Source organism: Castor canadensis, chromosome 5, assembly GCF_047511655.1.
Source record: "Castor canadensis chromosome 5, mCasCan1.hap1v2, whole genome shotgun sequence".
Classification (NCBI taxonomy): Eukaryota; Metazoa; Chordata; class Mammalia; order Rodentia; family Castoridae; genus Castor; species Castor canadensis.
Window position 1 is genome coordinate 141,883,180 of NC_133390.1, and position 20,822 is coordinate 141,904,001.

The window sequence follows — 20,822 nt, forward strand, 5'->3', positions numbered from 1 at the left end:
GAAAAGCCATCATAAATAATAGATAGAAGAGACACATAAATATAAGGGAAATTTCCCAAACTAAATTATTAAAACAATAATTTTTTCCATAGTGAAAATTTTTATCCAGAACAAATACAGCACCCAAAACACTACATTATTTCTGGATGTTTTTAGGTGAGTATAACATTTCCCTATTCCTTGTTTTAAAATGGTCTCCTTGTGAGATAAGCCAAACTCAAAAGGCCAAATATCTCATGTTTTCTTTCATTTTCAGAACCTAGATCTAAAATGATAAAGATAATAATAATAATGGGATATGAATGCATATAGGGAACTGTTTGTTTAAGTGAGGAGGGAAAAAGGAAAGGATACTGAGGGGTAAAGAGAATGGAGGTACACAACATATGTACTTACGAAGATAGCATAACGAACCCCATCAAACACTGCTTCAAAAGGAGGGAGAAGAGAGATGGGGAATGAACATACAATAGAGGGGTAAAGTTGTTCAAGGAGGTATATTGTACACATGTATGGGATTATCACAATAAAATCCCCTCATATTATTAATGTATGATAATTAAAAAATAAAATTAAAAAATAAATAAAATGAGATGTAAGATAAATTTACTTACATCACACTCTGTGTTCTATTTCTGGAAACCTCCCTTCAGATTCTCTTGTACTTCTCCTCCTTCCCCAATCTGAGGTACTCAGTACTTGTATCATTCTCTTAATTTATCTCACCAAAGTGAAAAGTAATTTGATAAATCCTTGCATTAAAGTACTAGGAAATTAACTATCTGCAGTTCTCATGACTATTTGCATTTAAAGGAAGATTGAATAGAAAGAACAATGCCTGACCATCATAAATTACTCATTAATTATGAAATTTAAGGCAACTATGGAACAATGTTTAAAAATAATGAAAGAATCGCAGTATACCCTGAAATCATATAATCAATACGATGAAATTGTTTGAAGATGACCACTATATCTTCTATGTCTTTGAAGATACTTAATAATGTCATAGCACACAGTAGATCTTATTAGTATTTATTAAATAAATAAATGATTATAGTATTTGTTTTTCGCAATCTATACCTTTGGTGAAATTATAGGAAAAGCAGATATCTTGGACCCCTCTTCTGTGATGCTAAAGTCTTCAGTTTAGCTTCAACAGAAACGTGGTACCAATCAAATATTTAACTTATTCCTGTACATTTTCCTGGCCCTGTTGAAGTAGGAAGGGCTATGTGAATAGTTATGGTCAATGAAATAAGATCAGAAATGATATTCACCACTTCTATGCAGAGGCAGTAAAAAATTCACACATGATTTTGCAAGTTCTCTGTTGAATGACTGAGGAGGTTGTAAGTTTCAGAACCTACAGATAGAAGATGATGAACTGGCCATAAACCACTGACATTTTGAGGCTATTTGTACCTGCTCTATAACTGCACTAATCTAGAGCAATAAAGTTATGTATCCTCTTTATGGTATTTACCATATTGCCTGATAGCTGCTACTCCCAACTTAACTATTCACTCCTAACTCATTTTTGTTGTTTTTCTGCCAAACAACACATAGTGGGAAAAGTATAATGTAAGGGGATTTTTATAAGTTTAAAATTAGATTACAAATTTCAGATAGTTACAGGTAGTAATATAATTTTCATAATTTAATTCAGTACATCTACTGAGCAATAAAACTATGCTATCCTGTGTGCTACTGTAAATGAAGAAATGAGTTGATAATATTAACAATTCCATTATTAATGATTAGAGTGATATAATTAAGAACATTAGTAGTTTTCATTTCTAACATAAATATGACATACTAACTGATGTTTATGCTTTATACTAATTTATTCTGGTTTAAATGCATTGAGAAATGACATAGTAAGTGTCTAGAGGTCTGATGTTCAGAATATAAATCTAAGTATGAATGATATCTGCTTTCTAAATTGCAAAGTTATGAAGTATGGAAACAGTTTACACAGAAAGTAATACTGCCAAAACTGTAGTTTTATACAGAATTACATTTTTCTGGTTATCCTACATTCCTTATGTCAACTGATTCCTGTAGTGACCTCATGAGTTGGGCAGGCCTGAGATTAAAGTAGCAACTTGCTGATTCATTAAATCTGGAGACTGAAGCTACTTAATTTTGGTATTTCTTGTCCATGGTTATTCCATGATAACTGGTAGAATAAACACAAAGACTTTATGACAAAAGGTTTAAGAAAAATGTTCTTTGACACAAATAAATAGTTAAGTTCAAGTTGAATTTATCTTCCATCTTAATAGCCATGCTAAGCACAAGAATCATCTCTCTGCATCTATTGTAGTAAGTCCACAAAGTACAAGCCTTTATATAAAACACGTATTCAATCATCACCTCTCTAAGCACTTAACATTTTCCCCAAATAATCAGAATTTTATGACTTTAACACTAATATGATACATCATATCAAATAGAAAGCCACATTTTCTCCTTCAGAGAAAGGAAAAAAAAAAGGATTCCTTTTATGAATAAAGGACAAGACATTTTGTGGCAATTCCAGTCAACCATGCAAGAACATGCTCAATAATTTAGCTGGACATTTCACAGATATTTTCCATTTACATTTTTATTTACTAACATTAGAATAAATGCAGTTCAGCATCATCTGCTAATTTAATTCCAGTAACATACAATAATCCTTCAAAATCACCATCAAACACAATAAATTAGACCTAATTTCAATGTTAAAATGGCCAGAGTACTGCTTCAGCCTATCTGCAGACCATTTGATAAAAACTAAGTCCCTAATTCTTACTCTTTATCCAATAGTAGCAAGTACCATATAAACAGGTATGATTATTTAAGATGATCATAGTTAGGGATGTTTCTTTTCCCTATTAAAAGAATGAGTGCTCTTTCTAAATCATTTCAAATGGGTTTCTCCTCATTTTGCTCTTGGTATTTAAAGGCATATCTTTAGAGATGCTAGTAAATTCATTAGCAAATTCTCTTTAGGTCTAAAAAAAAAAATCTATATTTTCCAAGTTGGAAACTCCTATATACATCCATTTTCTAGGCACTTCAGCCCCTTGCCTTTTTAAATCGATAAGCCATATTGACAAAATTTTAATTATTCTCTGAATGTGCACACCCGTTTTGATTTTCCTTATAAGCCTATAGAGAACACATTTAACCAACTGGTTGCATAGTTTACTTTGCTCCATTCTTTTTGAACTTCAACTTTCTCCTCTAAGACAGAATAAGGTCTTGTGCATTGATTCTTTTGCAAACAAAACATTTTGAAAAATCAAAAGATAAAATAAAATATCCAGCTGTATTAATAATTATGCAAAGATAAAAATGGCTATTTAATTGACTTGAGAAAAGTTTTCTTATTTCAAGAAAGTCACCAATATTATGCTAATAAAGGCATTTTATAATTTGTCATGCACCAAAAGTAGATCAACCATCCAGGGTTATCTAAATGTGTGTGATTCTCAATGTTTCTATTCACAAACAGTAAAACCAACATTTTTGTGAACTCCCAGGCAAAGCTTATTTAGTCAGTCTGCTAAGAACTCGTGTTTAACTATATTTGACCTTGCAATTTTAGTAAGGTTATAATCTGGGGAAAAAAAACAGTAACAAGGGATTCTGGTCAAATTAACTTACTCTTGGGTGTTTACAATCTATTCTCATAGTTCTATTTTCCTGGTATAATTGAGATGTAATAAAAGGAGAAATGATGCAAAAGAAAAGCAGTTGGACAAATACCTCCAAGTCCCTCTAGAAGAGAGTTCCTTTCATCTGAGCCTACTGTTAAGGAAATGGATTAGATCCACATTTTCTGAATTTTCTCTGTCTAACCTGAAGGAATTTTGAAAGGATGTGGCATATTTGGCTATAGAGTATTAGTTTAAGAAGAGTAAAATGAATCTAAAAGAATAACAACATTCAGATAAAAAGACACACGGAGTAAATTTCTCCAAGCGAGTCATTTCTGAAGCCACATATATATCTATGTGCATGCCTAATCACACAAGTACAAATTAAAATGAGCACTAAACCTGCGTAACACAGTGCTGATGAATAATCAATGCACAGTATTACAGTAAACTCAGCACTCACTATTCTTATTTAAATCTTTTGGCCACTATCAATATCTTTACTTTCTTTAAAGGCAAAATGGAGAGAAGAAAGTAGATGACTCCAGTTTGGGGCTGTTGTAGTTTCAAATCCTAAAATATCATGAACAATTTGGTGAGTGTTCAGAGCATACTAAAGAGTGGAGTTGTGATAACAAACAGGTTAAATAACTAAGATTCTTAAACTTAGTTTTCAGAATTTTGGAAATGATCTCCTACCTCTTTTTAGATAAGATTGATTTCCAAAACATAAATACCAAAACAGAATAAGAAATAAGGAACATAAAAGTACTTACAACTGATCGGATGTTATTTTCTTTCAGCAGTTTGAGAGATGATTTGTAGCAATCTGCAAGGTCTTCCTTGTGGGAACCATTAATATGGCCTCTGGCTATTGGGCCTACAGTATGGATGACATCTATAAATGCAAAAGGAAGAAAAAATAGGATAAACAAATCGTTTTTCACATCTTAAATAGTTGGAACAAAAATTTTAGATATTTGTGGTGGAGACTAGAGACAGGCATGCTAAGAAATATTGATAATGCAAATGCTTCTTTGGTAAAATATTTTAGACAGTACAACTTTCAAAGCAAGCAACTTTCCAAGAAGAATAATTGTGGAAAGGAATTCCCTACCAGTGTGTTGTTTCATCATTATTGGTCAGGTCCAAGTGAGACAGATCATACATAAGACGTACATAATTGGCACCCTGGCAAAACACAAATCCTTGGTGGGAAATAAATACAAATAATTGCCTACTAAGTGAGCATCTGAATTGACATGGGAAAGGAAGAACCAATGCTAGACATAACTTTCCTTGTAGAATAAGACCGGTTCAGGCACTGTATATAATAAAGAGGGGCAAGTTTCTGAAAAACATCATAATAATATTAAAACAATATCCTATCAAATTTAAATTTCAACCTACCAATCCTCACAAACATGAGATAGGCTAATAATAATAGCACACACATTTTAATAGCTTGTTAATCATCAATTATGATGTTTTATAAAACTCACAAAGTAATCTAGACTTTCTGACTTCTATTTATATTTCAAAAACAAAATTTTATATTTTAATTGTGAATATGAAACCCAACCATTGTGCTATCTTAAACATTTCTACATACATATGAACTTTTTTAGGGGGTACTGAGAATTTAACCCAGAACTTCATGCATGCTAGGCACATACTTTACCACTGAGTTATAACCCTAGTCCCTGCATTTATAAATTTTTTAATTTAGGAACATAACAGAATAAAATTATCCTCATTTTAAAAGTCACTAAAGATTAGAGGAACCTAAATTTGAATCCAACTTACTTAAAATGCCTTGAAACTCCTGCTTTCTAGTTTTATATATGAATTGGATAATTAGGCCATTTCATTGATATATGTTACAAGAACTAATCAACTTTGATCAAAGAGAGAAATTTTGGTTTATGTTATTGGAATATTACAGTGAAATGAAATTATTTGCTTTGGCTCATCAATATCATTTAATTTTAACAACAAGGACAAAAATAAGAGAACATTACAAAAATAAGAATATGGTACAGTTTAGAATTGCACATGAAATTTGAATAGACACATAAATCACTAAGAAAAAAATACTTTGTTGGTTGCATGCTAAATGTTGAAACTACTATTTGATATTTGAGAAAAGCCTCAAAGCACTGGTTTCAATGATTAATTCTTAAACAATGTTTAAACTCTTGCCAGACAATGTTAAAGGTGATGTCGTGTGATCAAAGTAGGCAGGAAAAATTTCTTTACTGAGTTCATGCAGATGTTATTTCACAGGTGAACCTGGTTTTCATTGTAGTGAGAACTGCTACAATATAGAAATGAGGGATAAAGAGAAATTAGTTTGTACTTAACAAAATACAGCACATGATGATATCATTTCTTGTAATAAAAGAACAAGAGCTGCATAAATTCAAGCAATACCAGTTCTATACCCTCCGTGATGAATTTTCATATGAATATGTTGTTGATTTCTACTTTTAAATGAATGCTAGAACATATGAAGAAGGAGATTGTGTTTTGCTTTACTTTATTTTATCTTTTGTGGCTACTTGTTGTTCCCAGCTATGCTATTCCAAATCCTTTAATGAATACAAATGAAGGAAAAGCTGGAGAGGAACAACATAGGATTCTATAAGGCAGTATTTCTCATAGTGAGTGAAGCTTGATGTGGGTTTAAAGGTCAATTAAATTTGGGACACAAACCAGTGGCCTTAGCATGGGACTTCTCCAGGTGACAATAAAGAGTTTTCTGTTTCTCAAATACATTTGACTATTGAAACCTGTGTTTTGCAGAGTACCTCTTAGGACTAAGTTCCAAAAAATTGACCTTTGGGAAATGTCATTCCAGAGCTGTTTTGGCACTATTATTCTCATTGCTGAAGTTGAAGCGTATGTGTTTTCCTTTTTCTCCACTGACCACAGCCCCCCTGTTTCGCGGATGGAGAAGATCAAGAATAAGTGTTTCTTATCTGGCATTGTAAAAGATGTGTCTACTTGAGCCAAGTAAAGAGAAGGCTTAGCGCATTACTGGAAAGGAGGGTGGTGGAGAGGAGCCTTAAAAGCAGGCACTAGTAGCATAATAAAATTCCTTTCTCTTGCTATCACTGTCTCCATAACTTAAATGGAATTTATGAAGAATTATCCTGTATTTCTTCAGTTCTCCATTTCATTTAAAGGTCTGAGGATAAACAACCAATAAATGAGCCTCCTCAATATCAAAATATTGATCTCTGTATTTTATGCTCTAAATTAAATTTACAGCATCCAAAATCAAGTGGTGTTATCGACCAATGTGATGTCCTCTCAGATCCACAAAGCTGGAGGTGAATCATTTTGAGACTTAAAAGAAAATTTCTTCCATTATTTTTAATTGTTCATAATAAGTATTATGTGTAGCTACTCCACACCACATTCCTTTTTTAATGTTATAAAATTCAGTCAGGAGGCCTGCTTCTAATGCCAGCTCCACCTCTGAGTGAGCAAGGGCCTAGAGGAAGCCTTCGTTTCATTGGTCCCTGACTTTGTTTCCTTATCTGTAAAACAAATCACCTGCCACATGTCATCTCTTCTGTGCTGTGTGGCATCTTTAGTACTTTATCTTATAATGGAGACAGTTGGAGTACAGTATGATATCTTGTCAGTAACAAAAACCTTAAACCTTAAAAATGAAGAATTTTGAATCTAAGGAATCTTTTTTTTTTCTTTTTTTGGCTGTATGTGGGACAGGCACTCTACCACTTGAGCCATGCCCCCAGACCTTTTTTGCATTAATTAGTTTTCCAATTGGGCCTAAAATTTTTTTCCCCAGTCAGCCTCCAACTGTGATCCTTCTACTTATACCTCCCATGGAGCTTGGATTATAGGGACACATAGCATTATTTGTTGATGTGCAGTTTTCACTACGTGCCTGGGCTGGCCATGAACCTACAGAGTCACTGTGATTACAGGCGTGTACCATTGTATCTGTCCACTTAAAAGTTCTTTTTAATATCTAAAATATCATAGACTAGTCTTTCACAATACTATTGTTAAAATCTATTTAGTACATTAGAGACAAATGTCTATTATAATTTCAATGATGATTTATATTAATTCACATTTATTAAACAAAATAGCATCTGTATAGTGGACAGACATATGACACATAGCATGCAAAATCTACAGACAATGCTTTATTTTGCACATGGATTTTGAATCCTTTGGCACAGATAATGTAAATAGCAGTGTTAAATTCAATGCCTGGTACATGACAAGACTCAAGAAAAGATAGCTATTATTATCCATAGAAACAACACATGCTGCCTCAGCAGCCTTCAAGCCATCCTCAGCACACAGGCAGAGACAACAATAGTCATCATTTCTTCTCTACCATATAAAGAACACTAGATTATGAGTCTTAAGATATAATTGCACATCAGAAGTCCCAGATCTGTCACTAGTCAGCTTTGTGACTTTGGCCAAGTCACTCTCCTCTTTGGGATCTGGCCTTCAAAGCTAAAAGGAGGATGAGTTAATTATCTCCTTTTTGTTGCTGTCACAAATACTTGGGAGTAACTTAAAGGAGGAAAGATTTATTTTAGTTCACCATTTCAGAGGTTTCACTCCATGGTTCATTTGCTCTATTGCTATGGACTTGCAGTGTGGCAAACGTTATAGAGACAGGAGGCAACTCATCTCATGGCTGCCAGAATGCAGTACGAGGAAAGGAGCAGGGGACAAAATACATCTTTCCAGGGCATGCACTCAGTGATCCACTTCCTCCAAAAAGGCCCCACCTCTTACTTTTCACCACCTCCCAATCCATTTGTTTGGTCAGAGCCCTTAAGATCCAATCATTTCCAAAAAGCCCACCAGCTGGTAACCAAGCCCCCAATACATGATCCTGTGGGTGACATTTTATATTCAAACCATAACAAAAGAGTTCAATAAGAACAATATTCTTTGCAACTCTCAAACACATTTCCTTCTCTAAATTCCTCTCTGAAATTGAGCTATAATCTTTTCTAGATAAATGAACATTGGTCATAGTTCAACTTTCACAAACATGTTTACACAATGAAGTATAAATTGGTATGACCCCCAGAGACAGTGATCTAACCACACCTATCAAAAGTACAAAAATAGAATCCTTTTGATCCAGTAGATCTATTTCTAGGAATGTATCATGTGGATAACATGATTGCTTATATGCAAATGGATATTTAAACATGTTATTCCTGACAATGTTATGTATAATGGACAAAGATTGGGAACAACCTACATGTCTATCAATAGAGGACTAAGTCAACAATAATATACAATTAAATATTATACTTCTGTAAAATAAGTAATGAAAGTTTTTGTTATGAATATGAAAAATATCCAAGATGTATCACCAAATACCAACAAGATGAAGAAAAGTATGTTTAGCATGCTACCCTTAATATAAAAAAACTTTCACAGAGGTCTGAAAGAAGACATGCTTGTTTTAGCTAGGAGATTCATACAACATCTATAGAAGGACAAACAGGCAATGAATAACAGTGATTATCAAAAGGGAAGTGATGGAAACTAATACAATGGGGGAACAATATGGAAAGGAGACTTTTTCACTATATTCTAGCTATATTTTTAATGTACAATCCACATGAATATATTATCCATTTGAAAATTAAATAAAGTATTAAAAGAAAGAGTATGGTATAGAATGTATTTACCATATCTACATGAGATATAAAGATTGTTAATGTATATTTCAAAGTTGAGCCTACATCACTACAGATATGAAAATACTCTTAAAGAAAAAATAGAAATAATCCCAAGGAACTTAAAAGAATGACTCCATGGGTATAGTCTTCTTTTATTTTGATACTCTGAATAATCTCTCAATATGAAAGTATTATTTTCAGATAAATGTATGGTATAATGGTGGACAAAGGAGCAGTTTTCTCCTGTAGGGCTAGTATCTTTGAAGTTTTACTATAATTTTAGTGTGCAAATTGAGCCTTATATATCATAAGGTAGCAATATAGTAAAAAACATACACCTCAAAAGTATCTTAATAACCAAAGAACTTTGAATAATTTTCAAAGAGTTTTTAGAGATAAAGAGAAAAATATGGAAAATTTAATGTACTCCTCCTCATTCAAGGAACCCAGACAGGCAGAATAAGGTGACCAACATCACACAGTACCACAATAGCAATATCACTATGAATATCCTTCTACCAATGTGACCACTGGCTGAAGGAAATGATGTGCATTTGTATATGTAAATGTTGGTATGCTTATCGTGAATTCCACTGCTTGTATATATATACACATGCAGAGTCTGGTTAGCTGTGGTTGTGCAACTGATTACTCCCAAACATGGAGGCTTAACATAATAACTACCATTTTGTAATTTTTTATGCTTTTGGGATCAGAAATTCTAAAAGGACTCTGCTGGAGGTTTGGCTTAGGGTCTCTCATATGGTCATTGTCAGCAGTGGCTGGGGTTGGAGCAGTGGTGGAGAGCAGCTAAAGGCTGGATAGGCATCTTTGTCTCCTTACAGTCTCAGGGACTCTGTGTAAGCTAGCTTGGTTTTTCCTTACAGCACAAAAGCCTAAGAGTAGTTTTACTTAAATGACAGCTCAGGACTCCAAAAAACAAGTACACCAGCAGTGTTACCTTTTATAACTCAGCCTTGGGAGTCACATAGACTCACAGCCACAATATTCTATTGGCTGCAAATGTCACAAAAAGTCCACTTTGTTTCAAGTGGAAGGACATAGTCCCTGCCTCTTGAATGGATGAATAGCAAAGCATTTGTGGACATCTTTTAAAACAGCCATAATGCAGGATACTTTTATGAACTTTATTTTGTAAGAGTGTTTCTCACAAAGTCTGATAGCAGATAAATATGAAACTGTATGAAAGATTGATATAATTAAATCTATAGCCAGTAAAGAGTTCTTAGACCTGTTACCTTAATAAGTCAAACATGATTTAATAAAAATCAGAGCTAGACAAAGACTGGAATATGATGTTAATATATTTATTCATTGTAAACATTATCTCATTTGGAGCTTATTGTGTAATTGTAGTTCCTGGATAGAAATGCTTGACTTAGCACTAGTTTTGTTGCTTCTTTTGTCTTTTAATCTGGCAAGAAGTTGTTGAAAAAGGAAAGGTCAGGCATGGCCATTAAAGAATCAGCATCATAACTCTCTGGGAGCAGTATAAATGATCCTACCTCCCTAAGTGTCCACTTGGACGTTCAAAAAGGGAAAGCATAGCCTTCATGCCATGAAGCCCTTTCTTATATCTCTCAGGAAAACTGAGAAAACAGAAATGCAATTTGTACATCTAATCAGCATTTCAAATAAAGCTCCTTGAAGAAGTATGGAAAATGAGATGGCAGGCCCTTTTGTGACTCACCTGTCTTTAGTGTGGCAAGACAAATGAAACCTGTTTTTTGCTCATCTATTTCTGAAATCAATCAGTCGATAAATCAGCTCTTTTGTTTTGAAGCTATAGCCACCACCTTTCACTTCTCCACCCCTATTTATCCTGGGAAATTAATATGTGCTGCATAGAAAAGGTAGAGTAGAATGTTTTCTTTGAAGGGGGTGAAGGGAAAAGCCCATCTTCATTTCAAAAATTGTAAATTGAAAAACATGTGATTTGAATGCCAAATAAATATTGAATGCAGTAGAACTATTTACATAGATTCAATCAGACTCATCCTTGGCAAAATAAATGCAGCAAAAACATTCTGTGAAAAATATTAGCATAATGAATTCTAAAACAAATGAGAGTGTACGTATAGGCGGCTCTCATCGTTTTCCATTTGCAAAGCTACTGTGCTACATTCAAACTGTTAATGAACAGTCAGACCAAGTGTAGAATCAATTACATGTTGCTTTCATTCACTCCACTCCTGTATTCATAAGTATAATCGGTCCATCTAACAGTCTGCATAATGATGCTGTGCCCTGTCAATCACTTTCAAATTGCATGAATTTTACAGAGAAAACCAAAGCATGGAATTAAATTGATTTTCTTTTCCAGAGATACAACCACAAAACCAAGCACTAAAGGTACTATTTGTAAATCTTATTGACCAATTTATATGATAAGCACCAACAAACTATGACCTGAAAGAGAATACTTGAAGTTCAGTTAACAGGAAATTGAATTACCACCTGATTGCATTACAAAATAAATGCTACCTTTTTTTTTTCCATATAGGTTAATGTTTTCTTGTACACATTTTCAAAGCTTGTTTTTATTACATTTCAAAAAACAATCAATTGCCCATTAATATTCCTTTTCAATCTTAACAGATATCATTCAATTATCATCTTGCAGCATGTTTCTAAGTTTGGATTATTTTCTCATACATTTCTTCAGTTGCATAATGTATTTCTTTCCATGTCCAGAAAGAATATAGTCATCTAGCTTTTTGCATGAGTTTAGAGTAAAGTAGCACTCACAATGTTATTTTGTAAAGTAGTGTCCTTTTTCTGTGAGTTGCCTCTACCCCCCCCCACACACAAATTGTTTTTGGTTTATTATTTTTACACTACTTGATGCCATAGGTGACTGTCTCTAAGATTAAGTACACATCAGCTAAACAATAAGGGGGCAGGAGAGGAAGGGGCAAGAGAGCTTAACAATATTTGCATTATGCAGATGATAAAGGCACATAGAGCGCACTGACAAAGCTTGAATGCATACATAAACCCACCTCAGTTTGAGAATTAGTACCATTATCATATAAGAATTTGACAATATTGCAATATTTGGAGTATCATGTTCTGACAATATGCATCATGCTTCATTGACTTCAAAACCATGAGGCTTTAAGCTCAAATGGAAAGTTGTTATTTGATTAATTCTTATCAAGTATCACCTATATTAAAAGGGAGAGGCAAAGCTCATTTAAAATTTTTTTTGGCAGGATCTCTCCTGCCAAAGATCTATTTAAGAATGACCTTGTTTAAAGATTGACCTTGATGACAGGACAGGGTCCTGTTTCAAATTGGACCCTTACACATAGTCATTTTAAAAATACAGATGGAGATTTATATAAAAGGGATATCCTATGGTCAACCACTTATAAAGTCTTTGAAATTCCACAGGGTATTGGGGGCATCAGCATTATAATAGTGTCATTTCCAGTTTCCAGCACAGAGTGGTCTCAGAGGGACTGTGGGAAGCAGAAATTGCTACAAAATTCCAAATTTGGTGTCATTTTAGAATGAGCTCAAAGAGAACACATTCTAGAAGGAAATGAGTCAAACATATGGCATTTCTACTGCTTCAATAGTAGGGGTGAGAGGAGGTGGTAGTCCAAATAGACAATGTGTCTTTTTCACAGAAGATGATAATAAGGTCTTTGTTCTGGTCAAGAGATGGCAGCAACTTAGCCTCTTCAGAAAGATCCAAACCCAGTACTTTGAATCTTAATTCAAGGAAAAAATAAACTTTGTAAATCCTATGTTGTGAGTAAAAATGAATGAATGCTACTCCCAACTACAAGGATAATTCTTAACACAGAAGCTAGGCTAGAATTGAAGTGGGCAGGAGGGTGCGGGGGGTGGGGGGGTTGACTGGTCAATGTCAGGACAGACAGGCTAATGTTGAGTTTGCATGTGCTTATCTGTCCTTAGCCCTCATTTATAGCTTCCTCACCACCACAAGCCTGGACAAGAAGCATTCTTCTGCAATCACTCACTTGGTCATTAATTCTGCCCTTTATTCAATAAATATCTGTTGAGAATTCACTCTGTGCCAAGGTTGTAAGGCAATTGTTCTGCTCATTATCACCATGTGGGTCATTTGCTTTTCTGATTACAAAACTTTCCCAGTACTTGGAAACATACACTCCTCCCCCATTTCACTCTATTTTTCACTCTGAAAATTAATCCCATTCTAAGAAACCAAAGGAGATTTTAGCTTCTCTGAAAATGGGATCCATGAACCCTGCTATATGAACTAATTATGAACTCATTTCTCCTGTTTAGGTTTCTAATATCACTTATGTTTGACAATTATTAATGTGACTTTTTGACATTTCTGAGAAGACTCCATCAATATGAGGTCTCCAATAATATGACATTCTATCTGCAAAGACAAGGCATTTCACATCAGTGGAGACAACCAAATATAACTATATATGCTGTGAGATTCTTTCTAATCTGAGATGTTATTATTCTGTGATTCCTATCTTCCTGTGGTGACTCCATGCTTCCACTGCAGGGTACATGACAAATGTGTGTCTGTGTCTCCCACAAAGCCAAGAACTCTATGGGAACAGTTGCTTAATGGATAATTAGTGAATTCATGGATGATTAAATAAAAGTTGGTCCAATTATAATCAATCTAATCAGAGGTGATGCACTGGGTTAGAGAAAACAATGAGTTAGAATTGAGAGTCTAGACTGGGCAAGCAATGGAATGTAGTTATACTGGTTCAGATCATTCAACACAAAGTTTTATAGAACTGAGCAGCTAGCTGTTTTTTCACAGAAAGACTCAACAAAACCTAATCAGAGATTTCCTAACAATTGCACTAAAGATGAGTATAAAAACAGACTCCAACACTATTGTGCTCTTTAACAAAAGTTATGATAGTCCTTCCAATGACTTCCCAATAGAAAAACGTGTGGTGAATCCTTTGTCTTGTTTTGCAAAAGATAATTAAATAAGGAAATTTTCTAAATGTGTCATTTTCTTCATTTGCATATGGCTCATTAGAATAAATCTCCTCAGTTTTAAAGATTGGTTTTTACCAATACTTACATGCTTTACACAAAGTGAAGCATGACAGATGTTCTACATATCTTTCAAAGAATTAATAAGATCACCACTCACATTTCTTTTTTTTTCAGTGACATTGGCTATAATGATTGTTCCATACACAGGACAGCTCTGAACTATGACTGTCGCAAACATCTATACCTGTACTCTCATTTGGTTCCATTTTAATGGTGTATAGCTCCACATGAGGTGCTATCTCTCATCTTAAGGAATACATTAATTTAGAAAAGACAAGTGAGGAGAGAATCCTTGAAGAATTAGATTGACAAAGCTTCTAACAGAAAGAATATGTAGAAATTTCTGTACTGTGAACTTGTGTTATTCATGAATTCAATTTATATGAATTCAACAATCTGAACAAGGTGTGGGTGGAGTGAAAATCATAAAATATTTAAATAATTAAGTCAATTTCATTAGGCACTTTCACAATAGGTGTTTGTTCTAGCAGGAACAAGAATGGGCTGATTTATGTTACGGGACTCTTGGAGAAAGTCTGAATTCTTACCTACCTTTCAGAGCTGGTAAGATCACTGTGCACTACAGCTGTTTTCACTCTTCTGCTCACTCTTTAAAGAACTGTTGTACTACAGCTTCTCACTGTATAGATCTAATAGGTAAATATGAATATTTTTCAAATGCAAAACTGGACACTATGAACTACTTTACCTGATTCTCAAGTTTGAAGAGACAGGGATTGCTTTGAACTCTGTAGGGTTCAGATGTACTGGATTTGTTAAGAAATGGTATTTCCTAGTTACTGTTAGTGGTGACTATGATACTATAACAATATTTGTTATAATTTATATCCAGACAGATAGTCACTCATGATAGTTTTGGGCCAGCAATTTTCAGGATTTGGGAACACATTAGAGCTATTTAGAACTTACCACCCGTGTCTCATGTAGGAAACTTAATATACTGAGTACTTAAAATCCTGCTTTTATCACTTAAGATCCATATCTGTGTTTGACTCTGTGGTAGTTTAGGAAAATGGTAAAAATTTTAAAATCTGTGCAAAGATTTTTAAAAAGTCTTTCTCTAATTTTGCTTTTATAAAGGTTATGGTATTTTTAAAAGTAATTTTAAATAAATGCAATTGTTTTATGCTTAGTCTTCAGAGTCTAGAGGAATTTCTGCTTCCTCTTCTGCAAGATGGTTATCAGAGCATTTCTGCCCTCCAACTTTTTGGGAATGAAGAACACTTCTTACATAGTTTCCACGGATTCAAGGAAGAATGTCTAAGATTACTACCATCAGGTCATTTGCTTCTAGTAGAGAAGAGCAGAGTAGAAACAGCATTGTCAACTAGACTTCTATAAGACATCATGAAGCAAAGCCAAAAGAGAATCCTTTGGGATTATGAATTCCCTGAAGAAATTGCATGATTTTACTGCCTCATGTTTCCTTCTTTGATGAATGAGTTGGAAAATACTAGACGAGACAAGCCAATATTAAATCAGGGTAGCAGGGGTGAACAGGGACGGAATCTTAAAGGGAAGCTGGCAAACTTTGATGGCAATTTTAGGTGGGTGGGAGAAGAGAGAGATGTGTTTCAATACTGGTTCTAAGGAAACTGACTCTGGTAGAGCAAGAGGATAATTAGAAACAGGCAAATAGAACAGTGAGTGGGGTATGAATTACTGTTGTGTTTGGAAGGTCGTCTGAGAGCCTATCTATGTGCATTATAAAAGTAAAATGCAGAAAAGGGACAAGAATAAGAAAATGGTAAGATTTTTATAAACATACTATCAAAGGTAACTCATTTTCCAGCGTCAAGACAGATTTTTTTTCTTTAACTTTCCAATTTCTTTTCTTATTTTGGACCTGACATGGAATCACTGAGGGGAAGAAAATATATCATTGAGCCTTTCAAGTATGATTCATTATGAGACTAATTCAAAGAGGTCAACATGTGCCTATGCAAGATTATTTAGTGGAAACCATTAATGTAAAACCACTCAGATAAAACCAAAAGACCTTTCCACAGTAATTCAGATGCCAAGAATGAAATGTTTGCAGGGAAGCTTTGAATATTAAGTAATGAATATCAGGTTTTAAAAAGAAAGAAATACCTGGAAATAAATAAATAACATTTGTTGATTTGTTCTCTAATAATACACTCTTATATAGAGCCAATCAATAAGTATTCCCCTTTTTATTTAGAAATGGGTTATGGTTGAGATAATATAATAATATGGCTAGAGTACATTATGATGAAAGAAACTAATGCAGTTAAAGAATAGGTTTGAGTAGGAAAATAATTATGTTATAGACTAGTATCTATCAATATCAGAAAAATGGTTCATAGAATGTGTAATTATAATTAGACAGCATAATATTAAAAAAGAACAAGTAAATGAGTCTGCATATCCTAATATCCCACTCACTAACTGGGTGAACTTCAAGAAAATTACTTTTTCTCAACTTTAAAAATAGAATAATATCTACTTGTCAAGTTTGTTACCAGTAACAAACTATTTAGTGTGTTCGATAGCACCAAGCACAGTACCTGGGATGTGAGAGGTGATTATCATTGGCAACCTACACATAACTGCAGTCACAATTTGTCTAAGTAGAACAGCAATGTGTACGTTATGTATTTCATCATTACACTCTCACAATTCTTGGGTATACATACTAAACAATTGTGTCAGAACTCACACTTTGCTATTTTCTTTGCTTCTAATACTTCTTGGTAGTAAAAGCATTCTTAAACTCAGTTTGTTACTGTTTTTGTTGATGTCACATGTTCTTGAGAAATTCTTTTAGAAATGATCTGTGGCTGGGAATTTTCTGAGTCACTGCATTTTCTTTTTTTTTTAGTTTATTCACATTTCTGAAGTCTATGACATATTGATTCTAGTTTCAAAATTATTTTTTCTCTGAGGATTTTGAACATTTTGCTTCATTTCCTCTATTATGAGAAAAAGATAAGTTGATGTTTATACCTTCAAAGGTAACCTGTATTTTTATTTCTCTTCTACTATATTAGGTAAACCTCTGCCATTTTTGCTTTTGATGTTTTTCTTTTTCCTTCTTTCTTTCTTTCATTCTTTCTTTTTTTTTTTTTTTTTTTGAGAGGGTGTCAATTATACCCAGGACTGACCTCAGGCTGTGATCCTCCTCCCTCTATGCCTCTCAAGTAACTGTGATTACAAACATGTGCCCTTGTACCCAGCTAAGGTGTTTACTTTCTGTTATGCACTTTTTCCACCTAAAATTTTTATTCTTGCTTCATTTTCATAAATTGTTAGCCCGTAGTTGTTTTTTCTCTCCTTTTCACTGAAGCATCTTTTTTCTAACTTCATATGTATTTTATATATAATGCTTTTCTCTACCAAGAATTCTAGTGGATATAAATCCTTTTGTTGCCTAGGCCAAATCTTGGTAACAACTAACTCTTAGTGGATTTTAATTCACTTAATGTACATTTGAAACTTTTTCCTGATACTTTTATATATAGCCTTATAAAATTTTTATGTATTCTTATAGGATTTTTATTTGTAATACAAATAATCAATCTCTTGGCAGAGTTTCTCAAATAAGTAAAAATTTAGTAATGTAATTGGTCACTGAATTATGCAAATAGATATTTTAGCAAGGAATGTATTCCTTATTTCACTAACAACTGAATTATAGAAATTGCTGTGATCTTCACATTGTTTTAATGTTGAAAAGTATGATTTTGTTTTCAAACATGATAAAAAATGCTATCTACTTGAAAATATACACACAAAAACTCACAGGAGAAAAAGGAGTATATTCAATATTTTCATGACTCAGAACATAATCATTCAATCATTTAGCTATTGCATAGTGCTTCTTTTAGAACTGATGACAACATTGTTTCAAATCAGACATTTTATGTTCTACTTTTATATTACAAACTTTAAATAAACATGGATTTAAATGGTCACCAGAATAGTATAACTCAATTTTGAAAAGCTGTTTTTAGCTACCTATTATTATGCATTAATTACAAATCCTATTTAAACTGCTTAAACTAAAAGGGATATTTATTTTTATTCTAAGCAGTAGACTTATATGCTTTGTTACAACATAGCTGCCCAGAGAGAGTCTAAAACAGAAACAAATCAAGAAGCCAAGTTATTTTTCAAAACTGCCTTGCTGTGCGGCTTTTTGGATACACAGCAGACAATATCAATAACAATTTTGATAGAATTTTAACAATTTTACTGTTTATTTTTCTCCAAAGGACCAATAGTTAGGATGATGCCAGTAGTTCTAATATAAAGTAAGTGAATTGCAAGAGTACATTTGACATGACTGTACAATAGAGAACAACACAATTAACCTTTCTAGCAGAATTGGCATAAACTATTTTATTGATAACTATAGTATGAAAGTTTCCATAGCATTAAACCAAATACGCTTTGCTATTTCTTGCCTTTTAATTCTCTTATTAAATGGGGGAAAAACAGTCATAAAGAAGACAGATACAATCAATTTATAGAATGTCATAGAGATGATTATGATCTCTTTCTAAATATATTCTCTGGACTAAGAATTTAGTCATTGAATATGGTCATGGACTACAGCCGTGGAATACTCTGGAGTTCTCACTTGGTTCTTATGTTCTGAGAGCCTGAGAAATGCCAGTTCTCTAAATGGCTCAAGTTACCATTGTCCTGCTTATGATGAAAGAAGAATGAAACCATATTTGGTCTGGTTTGGGAGCATCATGTATATTTCTTTGGGATAGGAAGAATGAACTGGAGAAAGCATAGAGGCCAGAGGAAAAATGAAAGGTTTTTTTTTTTTTTTCCCATTATTAGAAAATAATCCTTTGAATTCTCTTATGATGGAAACAGAATGTTTCCTTCCTTAGATGTGACTGATTGTTTTCTTAAGCTTCTGATAATTTTGGCTTTTGAACATCATCCCAGTGAAAGCTTATGTATCACCCCTCACACAAACCACCTACTTTTCCTGTCAATCATCTTATGACATGCTCATAATGTAAGAATGCCTTCACTTGAAGGATAAGGGTTAGAATCAGATGAGCCTACACTGTAACTTAGTACTGCACCCAAGTTCCTCTCATGTCAAATCCTTGGCCTTCTCTCCACTTTATGGGCTTAATTTTCTACCCATCTCCCTTCATGCAGAGTGAATTCAATCTATGTCAGAATTCCTGACTGGAACAGGCCCCTGGAGATGACTCTTTGGTGAGAAGACTCTCTAGACCTTGCTCAGGGGCTTCCATAACCAACATAGGAAAAAACAGCCCCCTTTTCTAATAGACTTAATTGATGCATGTCAAACGAGGTAAATTTCCTATGGGTTACTTAAGTCCAGGGAAGAAAATACAATGGCCCTTTAACAACCAGAGTTCTTAATATCCTAATGGTAACAATTTGAAGACCTTTAAGTAGGGACCTGAGTTGCTCTCTAGGGAATTTAACCCTTCCTTAAGTCTTCTTACACCAAGTAATCAGTTCTCCTTAATTCTTGATACCACCCCCCTTCCAACAAGTTATTAAACATCTACGTCAGACTTTAGCCAAATCCTATGGTAGTAATGCAAAATGAGATACACTTAGTGTCCTTTTGTTTATAGCCACACACTTATTGTGCGCCTTCACTTAATCCTAGACTCCTGCTACATCCCCAACAAACTTTTCCTTTTGCATATCCTGAGAAGTATGGATGGGCAGTCTCAAACTTGATGGGAGTCAAAATCATCTGGGGTCATACTCCCAGAGTTCTGACTCAGTAAGTCTGGCAGAAAGAAGGTGGAGACCAATAATTTTCATTTCTAGAAAATACCCAAATAATGCCAATGTTGCTGGTCTGATGTTACATGCTGAAAACTACCAATCTAGACTACTTGTGATTGGCTCTAGCTCTCTTTTCAAAATTCTACCTATAACCCAATATCTCAGTGTTTACATGGCACCCAAAATTCTGATCTTGATTTTGTCCACTGGGTTCTCATATCAACTGCATCCCCAGCTATGCTCTTTGGTTTACCTGTCTGAGCTTCCTTGACCTGTTATGCGTTGTTGCACACACTAATTATAATCCACAGTTTTAAATGTTTATGTATGTAAGCAAAACTTGTCCAAAGTAAAACTTTTCCAATTTCTACTTTGGTTCTTATAAAAAAAAGCCACTAAGATCAGCACATTTTGGATAAATATTACAGTAGGAAGAGCTCATTCTGGATTAAATGTCAACAGAACATTAATGACACTAATTGAGAGATTGATTGAAATAATTTAAATTATAACATCAGGATGTGTGTGAGCATTAATTATGAGAAGAAAAAGAGTTTGAAAGAAAGTATACTTCCAAACTCAAGCCAAAGAGCCAGCAGGCCAAAGTGAAGAAAAGCTAGGCATGTAATTTGAC

The 20,822-nt window shown here is 33.9% G+C and overlaps 1 protein-coding gene across 10 annotated transcripts in view; it reads right to left on the reverse strand.

The window, feature by feature from the left end:
* Macrod2 (mono-ADP ribosylhydrolase 2) overlaps positions 1-20,822 on the reverse strand; it is a 2,131,419-nt gene that overhangs the window by 888,932 nt on the left and 1,221,665 nt on the right. For all 10 annotated transcript variants that reach the window (XM_074074308.1, XM_074074312.1, XM_074074314.1 and 7 more), the window contains one exon: positions 4,427-4,548. In XM_074074308.1, the coding sequence (XP_073930409.1) occupies positions 4,427-4,548 (122 nt within the window). The remainder of the gene's footprint in view (positions 1-4,426; positions 4,549-20,822) is intronic.